The sequence below is a fragment of the Centrocercus urophasianus genome, unplaced genomic scaffold (assembly GCF_019232065.1).
Source record: "Centrocercus urophasianus isolate 14NV4802_14NV808 unplaced genomic scaffold, USGS_Curo_1.0 seq_31, whole genome shotgun sequence".
In the NCBI taxonomy this organism is placed as follows: Eukaryota; Metazoa; Chordata; class Aves; order Galliformes; family Phasianidae; genus Centrocercus; species Centrocercus urophasianus.
The window spans coordinates 9898273-9914482 of NW_024884878.1; the positions used below are offsets into that span (position 1 = coordinate 9898273).

General features: G+C 41.6%; 1 protein-coding gene across 2 annotated transcripts in view; it reads left to right on the forward strand.

Moving 5' to 3' along the window:
- Nucleotides 1-14258, forward strand: part of TDRD7 (tudor domain containing 7) — a 38050-nt gene extending 23792 nt beyond the window's left edge. For both annotated transcript variants that reach the window (XM_042829479.1, XM_042829481.1), the window contains exons 7-17: nt 939-1522; nt 4199-4382; nt 4895-5006; nt 5790-5992; nt 6133-6267; nt 7890-7973; nt 8101-8235; nt 9068-9178; nt 10646-11133; nt 11522-11682; nt 13758-14258. In XM_042829479.1, coding sequence (XP_042685413.1) covers nt 939-1522; nt 4199-4382; nt 4895-5006; nt 5790-5992; nt 6133-6267; nt 7890-7973; nt 8101-8235; nt 9068-9178; nt 10646-11133; nt 11522-11682; nt 13758-13978 — 2418 coding nt within the window. In that variant the 3' untranslated portion in view covers nt 13979-14258. The remainder of the gene's footprint in view (nt 1-938; nt 1523-4198; nt 4383-4894; nt 5007-5789; nt 5993-6132; nt 6268-7889; nt 7974-8100; nt 8236-9067; nt 9179-10645; nt 11134-11521; nt 11683-13757) is intronic.
- Nucleotides 14259-16210: the final 1952 nt, after the last annotated feature.

Consider the following 16210-nt stretch of genomic DNA (forward strand, 5'->3'; position numbering starts at 1 on the left):
TCCAAGACAAAACAACAAAAAGTTATTTTTGCGAGGCTTATGAAGTTCTGTTGGTGTTGATACCACAATAAAGGCAAATATTAGGCCTGAAGAGTAGCAGATAATCTAGCTGCTCAACTTGTTTATTGTAGGAGTTCCTTTTGTTTCAGGACCAACATGAAAACAACTGATAGCTTTTTATCGCCTCATTTTTACATTCTAAGTTAGGTTGTCTTGGTTGAAGCTGTGTAGCTATTGTGAGTTTGTTTCTGCAGTTTTCAAATGGTGTTTTCAAGGTTGTGGCTTGGACTGTGTGAGATACTCATAACTGAAACAGAGTGGAGACGTGGACTTGTGAAACATCTGGATCTGAAGGGAGGTTGAGGGCATGGTGCAAAGTGGCTTAATCAAATTTAATATGAAACTTGTTACAATCCAGAAATTTTCTCCTTAATTTCATAACTCATTAAAGAAAATGCTTTTCCCTGAATGCAATACAAGACTGCTTTTACGGTGCTGCAGGACAGTATCTGAAATACACAATCAAATCTTCTTTCCCTTAGTGGACTGAAATGGAAATTTGGGTTGTAATATGCTTATCTGTGTGGAAGAGATCAGGAAGGGAGGTTAATGTGCAAAACACTTAAGTTTGTGGAGTGTGCCATCATCATCTGCTCCTTGGGAAAAAAAGGAAATCTATGCACAGTCAGGACTTTTTTCCACCTAAGTGGATCTCGTATTTCTTCTCTACTATAGCGATGTATACTTGATATTCCCCCCAAACTGGAGAAGGAAGCATTGCAAGAAATTATTTGACTGTACTAATTGCCTTAAGCTTAGCTCCTTGCAGATGCTCACTTCCAAGTCTGTATAAAATGCACGTCATATAAACGTAATTGTCAAAATGCTCTAGGCTTAAAGATGCAGCTCATCATTAACTCTTCTTTTTGTTTTCTAAGGTGGAGAAAGTATGCACAGGTGATCAGACATACGGAATTCTTTATCCTACTAAAAGAATACCACCAGCAGTGAAAAGCAATACAGAGCAAGACAAGGCACCTCAGAATGTTACGGCTTCAAAAGTAGGCCCACTGCTGAAGACAAGCGTGGAGGCTGAGTCTGCTTCATGTAGTAGTGACTTCAAGCAAGATGTTGTTAATATCTTGGTGAAATATCCCAGTGGTCTCTGGGCTGATGCACTTCCCAAATTGTACCAAGACACTTACCAACGAAAATTTCCAGAAGGCATTCTAAATAATCTGCAGTTGCTCTCAGATATATGTGTAGTGGACTTTGTATCTAATGCCCCTCAAAAGGCCATCCTCTATGTGAAAACCCAAAGCTGCACTGATGAGAATCTGAATGTCGCTGAGAAAGTCCAGATCCCTGATGGTGTGAAGGCCGCAGCTGAACAACAGCATGAGGAGTCCAAGGACCAATATCCAGAAAGTGTATCATCTGTTCCTCCTTTGATTATACCATCAGAAGGACCTGTGTCCGTCTTGGTGATAGAAGCAAACAACACTAATGAACTTATCATTAGGCAAGTTTGGGTTTTTTTGTCCATATAGTGCACAGGTCTGCAGGACTTTGTTATTTATGCATGCTAACAATTAAACCTAAACTATTTTTTGTGTTGTATTTTAACGGCTTTTTTTAATGCTGGTGAGCTGATGGATTTTGTCATTGGCTTGACTGAGAGTCAAAGCAGGTAGGACTTGCTATTGGAGGGCTTTTTTGAAATAATCTGACTGTGACATGTGGCAGCGTTCAGATATTACTCTAACAACTATCAAAGCATTTTTTTTTACACTTATAACTAACTTGCTTCTAACTAGTTATGAGTTGGGTTTGTTCAGATTATACTGCAGTTTTATCTTTTGGGGATGGAGGAGCTTCCGTCAAACTATTCTGGTTCCTGATTTGGTGGTTACTAGCATAGCCTCAGAGCATGGTGTAAGAAGTGGATTGTAGTTTCTGTGTCAGTATTTAAGGAAATGCTATGGTAAGCTTTCCTTACTTCGTTATCAGGATAACAAACTTTTTTTATATCTTCCTAGAACTTAAAAGATCAACTTTTTCTGGGGGGTTTATTAATTCTGAAACTTATTTCAAATTCAGCTTCATATTAAACAGGTTTATTTGTCACTTCAGAACTTGAATTGCATAGCTGCCAAGTAATACAGTGTGTTGGTAGCTCTGTCTTTTGCCATTAGTTTCTACAGTTTTGGCTTTCACGAGGTGGATCCTAGCCAGGACCTTTGAGCACAGCTGAGCTAAGTAGGAGCACTTGTGATTTACTTACAGATCCTCTTGTTAATCATATGCCATCCATTTCCTCATTTCTGGCTGTAAATAGCACACTAGCCTTAAGGCTGAAATTTAGTCATCCTTCTTCTCTAGCTGTCATTACTTTATTGGCATGCTCAGCACTGAACTTTCTTCATGTCAGTGTAGTTCTCTGAGGTAATAGTCATAAAGGCTGATGGTTCTGTGGAAATCCCCATACTTGAGACTTAAGTTCTTGTTGGAGGATGTTGGCCTCCTTGTTTCAGCTGCTGGCCTAGTTCCTGTAGTGCGCTTCCTCTCTGTTTTTTGTGAGCAGATGAGTGTTCTCCAGATTGTATTATTTTTCTGGTTTTGGGGGTCTTCCCCGTGACCTTTTTCAAAGGTTCTGCTTCAGAACGCTGTCTTGAAATAAGAAACCTTGCAGCCTTCCAGTGCTCTGCGTTTTTTTGTCCCAGGTGAGGGAAAGTAACTCGGTTCAGGCTGGGAGGCATTAGTTCTGTCTGTCTCAGGAATGAGAAATGTAATGAATCTCTGGTTGCAGCTGCACCCTGGCTCTGGACAGCTGCCTCAATCCTGTCATTGAATGAGCATGGCTGTAGGGGATAAAATGGAATACTCTGTGTCCCGTGGGCTGAGCTGTGACACTGATGAGCTGATCTGCTTGTGTTAAACTTCCTCTGAAGCAGCAATTCCTGAATTTTGTACCAGAGTTTTTGTACAGTATCAAATATTAAAATTTCTGGACTTGTCACCTTTACATGGGCATTAGCTGCTGGTGATGAGCGTCGTCCTCAGTGCAGGACGGAGTGCTGGGAGATCTGCATACTTTGTGGGCCAGGTCACAAGTAGACTTTAAGGGAAAAAAAATTTTGCCATGCTAAGAAAAAATCAATACATTTCTCTCATGTTTTTGAATGGAAAACGTCATGGTTTGCTTCACTGTGGAAACATAACACCCCCGGTTCCTTTCACAGTGATGGACCAGGCTTTCCTTGGCATGTTACTAGTCCCAGTTCAGACTAAGAGTGATGCTGAATGCAGACTTGTCTGGCCACCTGTGTGTAACACTTTTTTGGAGGTTTTTTCCCAATATTCTTTCCTATAAATCATGAAAAATATTTTTTTCAGTTGTCTTTAGCAGCCAAAATCTTTGTCAGTAGGCTGCTTAGCTGCTACTGGAAAGTAGCAGGGCAGGAGGTTCTGCACGCTATTAAACTTTCTGCTGTAATGCTTCTCCTGTAGCTACATGTCCTGCTGAAACCAATGTCAGGAAGTAAACTTTTGAGTATTGTATACCTGCTCGTGTTGCCTGTCAAATACAGGAATAAGTTTTCCTTCTGGCTGCTGCATCTGATCTGTTTCTGGTGTGTTCAGAATGTTATTAAGGATTCATGTGGCAGACTGCTTCAGTGTGAACTGGAGATCAGCTGCCTGATCTCGGAATTGTTCTGATGGCTGAGAGTAAACAGCATGGGGCTTGGCAGGGATCTGTAAAGCTGTATTTTAGATGCCTTGTGCTCACAGTCTACAGTGAAAACATGCTGAAGGTAGTATTTGCTAGTGGCAGAGTAACTCAGGTGCTCCTGCAGTTCTTTTGTGCTTCATCCCGCATAACCTGCTCTTACTGTCAAATTCTTCTGTGTGGTTGTAATAATCAAGTAAGATTTGTTTCTAAAGATGCATGTTAGATTCTGTGTCACTGGGCAGCATTTAGCACTGAACAATAGCTCTATTTTGTCAGCCAGTATTTTCCTGTTGCCCTGTATTTGGATACAGATGTGCGTAGAATATGTTTGGATATATCCATGATTTATTAATCTATTAATTTAGAGGATCTTGGGTTTTTATTCAGCTTTTTGACATTTCATGCTAACTCTCGTTTGTTGTTTTTGTTTGTTTGTTTGGTGCTTTTATACTGAAATGATTGTAGGTATGTGGGCAAAGATTATTCTGGCGCTCAGGAACAAATGGAAGATAAAATGAAAGCATACTATAGTAAGAATTCCAGTGCATCACAGATTACTTGTCCAAGCGTTGGGCAACTTGTAGCTGTGCACACTGAAGAAGCCTGGCTCCGTGCTCAGATAGTTTCTGTGGAGGACAAAAGATTAAAGGCAAGTGATTCTTTGTTTTGACATTCGTAGTAAGGCTTGAAACAATTGTTTCTCCCATGTGCAGTCAGTTTTCAAGCATTCTGTGTTACTTCATTCTTTCCTTTTCCAACCTGAAGTGCTTCTGTTTTCGATTAAATGAAAAACTAAGGACATTTTAAAAGTTTATTTTAAGTTGTGTGATTGTCAAAATTAAATGGCCATCTGCAAGTTAAAATTACCACCTTTGTTCATGCGGTTTGAGGTCGTGTGCTGAGTCCTTCCAGCACTGCTCCTGTGGAGAGATTCTGTCGGAGATAATAGCTTTACAGAAACTTTGGGAAGCTTTTCTGGAAGACACTGAACGTCTAAATAAGGAAATGAACATGAGATTCGTGGTGTTATACAGCAGTAACACAGTGAAAATTGATGTGCCTGTTCAGTGGATGCCCAGAACACAGTAGCTTAATACATTTTCCATAAACTCAATAACATATATTTAAAAGCATATTATTTATTTCTTTTTCCACTGTCAGGTGTACTATGTTGACCATGGCTTCAGTGAGATTATTGAAAGCAACAGGACGTACAAACTTCACAAACAGTTCTGCTCACTTCCATTTCAAGTTGCAAAGTGTAAACTGGCAGGTAAGAGAAAACCAGTGTTGATTCTACAGACTTACGGATTGAAATGCCTGGGAGTTGTGATGCTAATGTGTAGTTACTCTGAGTACTAGAACCATCCAAAATAGCTAAAAAATAGTCTGTAAATAGCTATAAATAACAATCCAAGCAATCCAAGAAAGACAAGAAAGGTTCTATAAAGAAACCTTTTTGTCAGAAGACCCCAGTGTCTCTCTAATGAAGCTTAGTTGTTTCTGCACTTATCTTGGATGTATTACCTTCAGGATCTGCAAGCCTAAAGAGAGCACCCACTGTTGTATGAAATAGTGTATAAGCTTAACTGCTCCTACCACAAATGCAAATTAACATGATCTGTGATCTCATTCACTTATTTTAAAGTGATCCTTCTCCACTCAGCACTGGCAGATTTCCTTGACCCTGCTGGAAATTACTTAACTGCCTAAGACTAGTGGGCATTTCTAACTTTTTAAGAATGCTTTATTTTGTTTTCAATATATGAAATTGACAAGAATGACCCTTAGTGTATTTTTTTTACTCGGATGCATTTCTTCATTTTGTCTACACATTTGCCTTGATTCTTTGATTGTCTCTGAAGAGGATCTTCTTTTCCCCCTTGAAGACAGCTTTCTGCCCTAAGAAGGGAGGCAGGCAGTAGAATGCAAGTAGAAGTCCAGTAGGACATTCCAACTGCCTCCTGATTCTTAGAAGGATTCCTCTTTCAAACAGTCCTCGTTATTATATTTCCCTTCAATAAAATGATTCAAAAAATTGTGCTCTGTCTTACAGGGCTGGAAGTATTTTGTGATGATCCTCTCCTAGTAAAGGCTGTAGAATTGCAAACATACTGCAAAATATTTGCTGTGGAAATACTGGAAAGGAGTGATATTCCTCTCTTTGTTCTGTATGACACTTCTGGAGAAGATGATATCAACATCAATGCAACTTGTCTGAAGGCTTTGTATGACAAGTCTTTTGAACTGAACCTGCAGGTACTGTCTGCCTGCTTCCTATTTAATTCATTGAAAATCACTGACCACAAAGATTTTTAACGGGCAAAAAAAAAACAGCACTCACAAATTCACAAACTGTGTATGTTTTGTTTTTTTCTTTTTACTTACTAAAATCTTAGGTAGATACACTATATACGAATGTCAGAGTAACCAGTATTCTCTCAGATGGAAACCTGTATTGTCAGCTGCCATCTGAAGGCTTGTCTAAGCTTTCTGAAGTCTTGCAGAAGATAGAAGACTATTTTCTTCACAAGGTAGGTGTGCAGTGGAGGAGATATGTCACATCATGTGGTCTTTTTCTGGTGTTATCAGTCCTTTTCTTCTATAAAAGCTCAAGTATCCAAGGCATCTGTGTTGTCTGTTTAAAAAAGCTAAAAATTCTGTGCCATTTTCTGGGATGCAGATGTGAGAGTGTCTGTTGATGCTCTTGGAAATTCTCTCCCTGTGGCTTCGGTAACTACTACTAAATTTCTTTGAGTAGTTACAGCAGTAACAGAAGTGGCCCATAATGAGAAGCTTCCTATAGAAACTGCTTTGGTTTGATTAGGGGGAAAAAAAAATTCTGTGGAGGATCTGCTGTACTTTTTTTCCTCAAGTTTTACCTACATGTTGGTGTTCAGGTGCATAAACAGCTCACAGCACGCTTTGAAGGGACAGGAGAAGGATTGTCTATAACAGAACCAAGGTCTGTGCTTTTCAGCTTGATTTTGGTCTCGTGTGCCACGTGTCTGTACACTTAGCTTTTAAATGTGGATCCTTTCAAACAGAACTGATGTATAGGAGGTGTCTTTGAAATAATGAAGTTGCTTTAAAGCAGACATATGACAGAGAAGTCTGATATCCTACCTGCCCTTAACAGACATGCAGCAAACCTTACTAGATCTGAGGGTTTATGCAAAGTGAAGAAATCTGAAGAGAGTCTAATTTTTTGATATCTAGCTGAAATCATACAATGCAGATCCTTGAAAAGTTGGGCACAGTTAGAACCACTTCTTGTAAATCCACCTTTTCAAAATGTTTTTAGGTATGTTCCTGTTGTGGTGCACGCTCCATTTGGAAACACTTTAATATGTTTCAGTTACCAAGAGTCAGTTTAAAGCAAACTGAACAATGCAGGAAGCAGTATAAAGTGTACACTGACAGTTTTAGCAACATAAAGGCAGGCAACTAGTCAGATTTTCTAGACAGAGTGTAAGAGCCTTTCATTGCTGTAAAGGACAGAAGCCATTTTGGCTCCACAACTTGTGTTGAGAACTTAATGATACTGAGATGTGTGTGATTGTCCAATGGGAGTTCTCGCTTTTTATAATGTAGCATTTGACTTGTCTTACTTACGGTCATCACATCAAATATCAGCCCCATGAGGCTTTATTTGAGTAAATAGTAGATCTGTTTCATTAAACATCTTGGCATGTTGTATATATATGAAGTTAGGAACTTCTTCATTTAGCTATTACAGTTCCACAGCTTTTCAAAACATTAAGGTAATGATTGCTGGTTTTGATATTCTTTGCTTCCAAACACATTTTTGCTGGCAATTCATAGAATCATTATGGTTGGAAAAGACCACTAAGATCACCAAGTCCTGCCATCAGCCATTCCCACCATGCCTGCTAAGCTGTGTCCATGAGTGCCACTCCTCCGTGTTTCTTGAGCATCTCCAGGGGTAGTAATTCTATCACTTCCCTGGGCTGTATGCAGAATTAAAGCTTTACTGACGTGATAGGAAATACTTCTGAGGCTAGAAAAAAGCTTTACAATTTGAGATTAAGTGGTTGCTTTCCATAACTGTTTGTTCTTTGAGTGGCTTTTGGAGCAGCTAGTTAAGTGCTAGTGATGGTTCTGTGCATTTTAACTTTTGGTTTTGAATTTGCAGGAGGCATCTGAGTTTAATGTGTCACAACCTTTCTGTGGGAAAATCTGCTTGTTTCATTGCAAAGGAAAATGGACACGAGTAGAGGTAAGGGGTATTCAAAGAAAGGCAGAAGTTTTCCTACGCAGGAAGGACTTTTTGCTGTTCCCCTAAATCTGTCTTCTTACTTTCCTTGAATCTGCTCACAGTATTTCATCTTCCTATCTTATTTCAGATAACAATAATTCAGAGTAGGCGGGCGCTTGGAGTTCGCTTCGTGGATACTGGAACAGTTGCTTATGTAAAAGTATCAGACCTTAGAGAAATCCCATCACAGTTCCTGAGAGAAGTAATCAAAATCCCTCCCCAGGTATAAAGATGTGTTAAAGCTTACCTGCCCTAGATTTCTTGACCGTGTCTTAGTGCTGCTTCTTACAGGCTTATGTAAGGAATTTTCTTTGTTACTAGTGTTCAGCATTGGAGTGTGTTTCATTGTGCATCTTCTCCCCGAAATAGGTCATGATGTAGTCCTGTGTACTGGCAGGATGCTCTGTTAATTTGTGTGAGTTATGATACTGGTTTTGCATGTTTCTGTGTGTCACACCTGAGGTCTGCTCACAAAGTAACACATCCTGTTTCATTACCTTGGCCCGTGTTGTCAGAGGTGAATGTTGGTGGTACAACAGTTGAGGTTGAACCTCCTCACTGATATCCCAGTCCATGTTGTTGCCACGTGACAGATGGCAGCAAAGGGGCAGCCTGACAGAATGATGCCTGGCGTGGAAGTGTGGACAGTGCAAAGATGGGAAACTGAATTCCTCCACGCGGGGGTAAAGGAGTGGCACCCATTAACATTCATCAACACTTGGTGAATGTTTAAGGAGACCAAACAGTGAACATGAGCACAGAGATGCAATGGTGGTGTGTCACCTCTGCAGGCTGTTAGGAGTGCAGCGTGAGGGCTCTTGTCCATGACTGATGGTGACCATGTTGGGAAACAATGTTTTGTAGCTGCGAGTTTACTCTGTAAAATGGTGATATTGTGCTCTTTGTGTCTGTTGCAGTTTCCAAGGAAATAAATAGGAGGCATTACTTTTGGAGCAACCTACATATTGTTGAATCCATGCGTATTAAGTAGTGCTCTGTAAATAGAAATGCATGAACTAGTTTCCCTGTTGTTGTATACTTAATTCTCTTCTCAGGCTGTAAAATGCTGCTTAGCAGATCTGCCTCCTGACGCTGGTATGTGGACTCCTGAGGCTGTGCTGTGGCTGAGAGACAATGTAATGGATTATCCTGAATTCAGCATGCAGGTAAATAGTCGAAATGCCTGTGTGGCCTGAAATCCAGAGGGAGTAACTCTGAAACTTAAACATTCATCAGAATTTATCTGTTGTGATGTCTAATAGTTTCTGGCCAGCTCTTGGTTACGTTTGCTGTGTGAAGTCCTGTTTTTGTCACAGTCAGAATAAGAATAGTTGGCTCGTTAGAAGTCTTCTTCCTCCCAAGAATGTAGCAGCTGATGGCTTTTCTAGTTTTCCCGGGCCAGTCCAGTGATATGCAGTTAGTGATCTTATCAACTGATGATAAACACAGTTTTTGTTTCATGGTAAGAAAATACATATGTGTTCTGTCAATCTTAAATTCTTTCTATGCCTCTTACGAGAGGATAATGTTTTCTTATTGGCCCTGGAAAGCACCTTTGCTTTGTCTGTTTGTTTTTGTAATCCAGTGTGATTTCATTATCATATACTATTTTGTTTATGGGCTTGTGTTATACTTGAGATGGTATTTTTCCATGGGCAGCGTTCAGTTAGCTAAGAACATCCTTCTGAAGGAAATATTTTTCCTATCTAGAAACTAAACAGAGCTGATTTCCTCCTAAAAATCTGAGTCCATATATTGTTACAACAGTTTGAGAACATGTTTTGTAGCTTCCCTGTCCATTTTTGCTTCCTTTAACACAAGACCTCACAATTGAAACGTAACTCACATAGTCTGGGACTGGTGAGTGTTGCAGCTGGCTTCTCTAAATATCCTCTTCAAACATAGTTTGTGTGGTAATATTTTTTTGCTTGTTTCAATAGTGTAAAAGAGGTGTGTGCTTAAATTTTGGAAAACTTTTGTTCCTGTCTCCCGTTTGCTGCCTGTAAGTAGCAGTAACTGGCTCTAGTTAGTAGAGAAGGCTAGAAAAATCATCAGAAGAATCTGTAAACAAATGTTACAGGCTTTCTCAAGTTCCAGTGGTTGTTGTCTGTGATGCTAGCTGCTGTCAGTAATGTCTGTTGCTAAGTAGGACAATATTTTTATGCTAGTGCTTGAAAACTATACACAATCCAAACGTGGAAGCTTCTACTGTCTTCATTTCGTTCCGTACTTAATTTACTGGGTTTCATCTAGCAGAGGGACAGGAAGGGGTTTCTGAAGGACTGAGTGTTACTAGCATTACTTAGTTGTTTGGGCTCTATGGGCAGTGGCTAATGTTTTCCAGGAAACTGCAGTCGTGTGCATTTGTGTCAAACAGCAGTGAGATTGAACCTCTCGGGCAGAGCAAAACCCGACTCCAGTTTTGTCTGCTTTACAATAGCAGGATAACAGCTTTTAGCAGCTGTGGGTGGCTTAATATCCATCAATTTCATCGGTGCATTTGAGAGAACCCTGAAAATACTCCTGTGCATGTAGAAAGCAATGAACCGTTTCTTTTCTGTGTGAAGATGTTGTCCTCAGATGTGAATTCAGTGGTTGTGAATTGGAAGTTAAACTGTGCCTTCTTTTTAAAGGTGGTTAAGCAGGATGGTTCAAAGGGAATCGCACACATCTACTTGTTTGCTCCGGAGGATTTCCCAAACGTGGATCGTAGCATCAATCGTCGGATTATAAACGCAGACTTGTGGAAGCATCAGAAAGATGTTTTCCTGAGCGTCACCCCTGCGGGGGCCGGCTCCACCAAAGTGACAGGTGACGCAGCTCTGCAGTTAAATCAGGGCAGGCTGGACAGGAGGGATTCTCTGGAGCCTGCAGCGGAGCCCAGAGATGCAGAGTCTGGCACTGAGATGCCACCGCCTCTACCCTTGTCAGAGGTGGGAGGGTTCATGGATGTCTATGTGTCAGTAGCCTGCCACCCAGGTCACTTCATTGTCCAACCTTGGAAAGAGATACACAATCTGGAGGTCCTGATGGAGGAAATGATCCTGTACTACAGCATGGCAGAGGAGAGACCGGTGAACATTGGAACAAACAAGTTATATGCAGCCAAGATTGAAAATCGGTAAGCACTTCGATTAAAAGCAAAGTCTGTGAAGGGAGGCTTTTATCTGTGCCTTAAATGTTGGTAAGTCAACATGCCTGGCTGTTTTGGAGTTAATGGCGGGATTACAAATTCCTCTTTAACTCTTGGCCTGAATGCTGTTCCTTTGGGAAATGCCTCATGTCCTGCGTTGTTAATGAGGTGGCAGATGTCTGATGGTAGCTGAGAGATTAGGGCAGTAAATGAGATTGCTTCGTGTTTCCAGACAGTGTTTGGAAGGACTTTGTATTCAGGTAATACCAGATCTGGGAAGCTTGAGATGTGTTAACATCCTGTGGTTACCTGTTAGTTTTTGGCACCTTGACAGCGTGTCAGTACAAACTGTGTTTATCCTTTTCCTCTTTTTTAGGTGGTACAGAGTGATAGTAAAAGGGATTCTTAGAAAAGGCTTTTTGTCAGTGTATGTGCTGGACTATGGTAAACATGAGGTTATCAGCATAGATAAAGTACAGCCACTCCTGGATAAATTCAGGAAGCTTCCTTTCCAGGCTATAAAAGCTCAGCTTGCAGGTATGTATTCAGCATCTTCTATTTTTTTGGGGGGGGGGGATGAGCTGGGGGATGGAAGTGTGGTTATGTCTTACATCAGTGGGGGTACCAGGTATGTAGAACTGTGACAGGGATAAAGCTGAATGCTAGAGGCGTTATGTTTTGTTGAAGTAAGCATATGCATACTTGCAAAAACCTGCTCAAACAAGCTTGTCTTTACCATCAACTTGGCATTAACAAAAGCCTCTGTTTTTCTTCTTTACATAAGTAAAGAAGATGGTTCAATTTTACTACTCATTTAATTCAGTGCTCTTAATTAGCATGCATAAAATCAATCATTGTTTAAACCTTCACAGCAGCTACTTTTCAGTGTCACAAATGGTTGTCATTTGATATTTATGGTGGCTCTTAGGCAGAGTACATAGGGAAATAAAGGCCAAGTGCTGTGGGGGTCTTTGAACACCACAGGTCATGAAGCGTGAAAGTTATGCTGTATCTGTTGGGGAAAAACTCATCTTCAATTTATTCTGGTCTACAAAAGCGAGGGAATAGATGCAGAGTTTCTGGATAAGATTTCTTTCACATCTTGGCCATATTTACTGTTTCCCAGTGCATATCTGGAAGCAGAAGTTGCCTGAAATTGATGTTCATCCATCAAACTTACAGTAATGTAATTGATAGAATTGGGCATAGAGAAAGTACAAATAAAATTAAAAAAAATTAAAACTTGGTCACTCTCTTCCTTATTTCTCCAATTTTATTTCGTTTTTGCATTGCTTTCAGACATCTCTCTTCTTACTTGATGATTTCCATGTTTGCTCACCACGATTTAAACAAAGCTTGGATTACAGAATCTGCTTGCTGAAAATCATAGAATCTCAGAATGTTTTGGGTTGGAAGGGAAGTTCAAGATCAAGATGACCTATTTCCAGCCCCCTGCTATGGGCTGGAACACCTCCCACTACACCGGGTTGCTCCAAGAACCTGGCAGGGTTGCTCACAGGGTTGCAAACTGACAGGGCAGCACCAAGTTCGTGCTCTGCTGCTGCCTTCTGTGGATCTGCAGTGTGACCTTGCTTTGAACTAGCCAAGAGGTTGGACGTGTTCCCACTGGGCTGGGGTTGTAGGAGGTCAGTGTGGCAGTGAAGCTAACTTCTAGCTGTGTCTTTGTGCTGGGGTTGTACAGATTCCTGCCAAGAGAGCCTCTAAGTCATGGGATGTTCTTGCCTCACAGCATCCCAGGCAGCTAGCTGAGCTGCCCTATTCTTTTTTTTTTCCATTTTTACTGTACTTGTAAGGAGTTCATGTGCTTGTGATGTTCTGTCCTGTTAGCTGCTGATAAAGCAAAAGCAGTGTGTTGTCACTTTGCTGTTTTGTTTCTCATAGCCATAACTTGCTGCTTGGGAATTCATGCAGAGAGTTTGCAGCCCGTTGTGTCTAGATGCTGTGCAGCAGCAGTGACGTGAGGAGGCTGAATTCCTGCTCTGCAGGAGTCGCCTCTTGGCGAATCACAACTATATGCAAAAACCTGCTTGGATTACAGTTCTGCTAAGCAGAGCAGCCTTTGTGAGATGCAGATTCCCTCCTTAAAAAAAAAAAAATACATAGCAGGAGTTGTGAGGCATTTACCTTGCATTTCCCTTCAGTTCTGTCTGCAGGACTAGTTTGGGATTTGAAGGTTTGTTAGAAGATGTTGCTGCTTTAAGATGGAGAAAGTCTAAGTGAAGGCTGTTGCTTGAGCAGACTCAGTCAGAATACCAATTAGTGCGTTCTTTTGTTAGGATCTTTAGTTTCCTTTTTGTCTAGGTAACAAGCCGTGATCATCTGTGGCAGCTGCTGTTCTTGGAATGCTCAGCGAGTTAGTGCGTTTGCCTTTCACTTCTGCAAAGCTGTCCACAGCTTTCGGCTCTGAGGAGAGAAAATGTTAGTCTCTAATAATTGCGTGGGAGATGAGTAAGCTTGTGCTTTAGATTGAAGCTGCCTTCACGACTTGCATATCAATTTCCTCAAGTCTTTAAGCCCCGCCATCTCTTCATAAACTTCATCGCTCACACTGGCATAGCCTACAAATGAGGTCCTGTCTTGCTTTGTTCTAGGAGTGAAAAGCCAGCAGTGGTCGGAAGAGGCATCGATAATATTTCGGAATCGCGTGGAGAAGAAACCCTTGGTGGCACAGATACAGGCAATTAATGAGAGCACTAATTCCTGGGACCGGAGAATAGTCACTTACTTAGTGGACACGTCTCTTCCAGACACTGACATATGGATTCATGACTTTGTGTCTCAGAGTCTTGCAGAACTTTCAGGAGCAGAATAATTGCCACTTCTGAAATGTAGCAGCTCGGTTGCTGTAGCAATAAAACAAGTAACGGATTTCAAAGAGGAATTTAACTGTTCTTGCATTGCCTTGAAGAGAATAAGGGGATAAACTTCAAAAACATGTGTTCTGTGAAAAAGATTTGCTTAACAAGTTTGCTTTCTGTTGACTTCAGTTGACTTTATGAAGTTTTGCACTTTGTTTGCTACTGCAATACTAGAATGTTTGGGTGGAAATACTAAATAAAAAGTTATTTATCAATAAAACAGTGCTGAACCGATCTAGAGATTTTGTTCCTTAATTTTGGTGGGCTTCTCATCTCATAGCTGTTAAAACGTAATTCTTGCCATTACTGGGTACTCTTTTTTTAGTAGAATTTTTGTTGCGTGGGATACAAGGAAGCAACCTTCTGTATTTCTGAATCTTGTGATTCAAAGCCTAAAACAGGCTTTATGGGTGAGATTTCCCCCTTCCTTAACTTCTCAGGTGATGAATAGTTGAAAATGCCAGTCTAGGGGCAAGGAAGTTTCACAGGAAGTCATGGACTGCCCAACTGGAGTACTTGTTTGTTAGGAGTTTTCTGAATCCTGCTCCCTTTCCTTCAGTTCAGTGCATTTCTTCTCCTCTTTTTTGATGGTTCACTTTTAATGGGAAATGATTCTGAGAAGTTTTGAGCAGCTGCTGCTCCCAGGAAACTGGGGCAAGGAATGTCCTGCCAGCACACTGCTTACTAATCCTCTGAACACAGTATGTGTATATACATATATATTTGTCTACTTTTAAACTTGAATGGCCTTGGAAGTACTTGGGGGTGGTACAAACATCACTGTGTTTCACAGCCTGTTGCCTAGATGCTGCCAGCATGCTGCCTGTGTGGGTAAGGGAGAATGGGCAGAAAGGGAACTGTGGCTCAGAAACGTGCAGTGCTGCATTTGTAGAAAAGGAAAGAGCCTGGGAGATGTTCAGGAGAATGAAGATGCTTTTTGAGCTTCTTTTCTTGTCCCCACTCTCAGTTGTGGCTGGTGGCTGCTCTGGAATCTAATCAGCCTTCAGAAGGGAGGACGGTGCTCATTTAGCCTCATTGCTTTTGCACAGATGAATTCTGCAGCTCTGCCTGTCAGGTTGAACCACGATCGTCTTGGCACCCAAAAACCGGGCTTGAAGGGTTCTGATAACAATAGGTCTGACCAGAGCACGACAGGGAGAACAAAATGCCTTAATTTTTTTCTGTTTGTTCAGTAGTTGCTGTTGACAGTATTGATCTCAAAGTCATTTTGTGTCACTCCACTTTTTGCTCTCTTGCACTGCCTCTCAGGCTGGGTAAGGGATGCTGCTCCTTTCCTTGGCACTTAACACTCAGTTGTGATAAGAGCACTGGCCTGGAGCCTGATCTGTCATTTGCATTCAATCTTGCTGTCATCCTTGTGCTTTGGGAACCTGCTCTTGGAGACTTCCATTGTTACACTTCTTACTTTTTCTCCTATGGGAACCAATCTGTGGTGGAGATGAGGAATGGCACCTTCCCCTTTCCTTCTGGCCAAGCACAGTTACTCCAGGGCACTTTGAACGCTCTAGGGATGCTCCAACCAGCACGTTCCTACTGCTTTCTCCAAAACGTGGGTTTTTAAGTGCAAGGGTATTTTAGGATGTCACTCAGAGATGCGCCCTGAGGCAGGATGGTGGTTGTGGGCAGCCAGGTGTGTGGGAGGAAAGGAACAATTGTGGCAGCTGTTACTTCTGATGATTTTGGGATTTCACCCGTGAGCAAAAAGCCTCTGTAAGGGTAATTTACAAAGAGTTCTGAAGCCAAGAGCCTGGGGGGCCTGGCTTGAAAGGAGGGTCTTGGAGTTAGCCTGCAGAAGAGAAGGCTGAGGAAAGAACACTTACGAAAGGATTTGGGGATGAAAAATCTTTTATAGGTAGAGAGAATCAGGCACAGAAAGCCTTAAGCCGCAGAGAGGTGAATTTAGGTGAGACGGTAGAGAATCCCGCTGGAGCCTAGAAATTCATTGGAATTCAAGTTTCATTGCAGGTTCTAAAAATGGCTAGGATGTATCCGCGGAAGCGGGGGCTGTCCTCTCCTCCGGACTGGAGGTGGGTGTGAGAAATCCCCGCCTTACGGCGCTGAATGCTGCTCTCCGCGCTCCGGCACTCCGCGCTGCCCTCATGGACCGTCCGCTGTGCGCGGAGCCGGAGCCTGGCGAGGCAGGAGGAGCTCCCAGCACCGCAGCT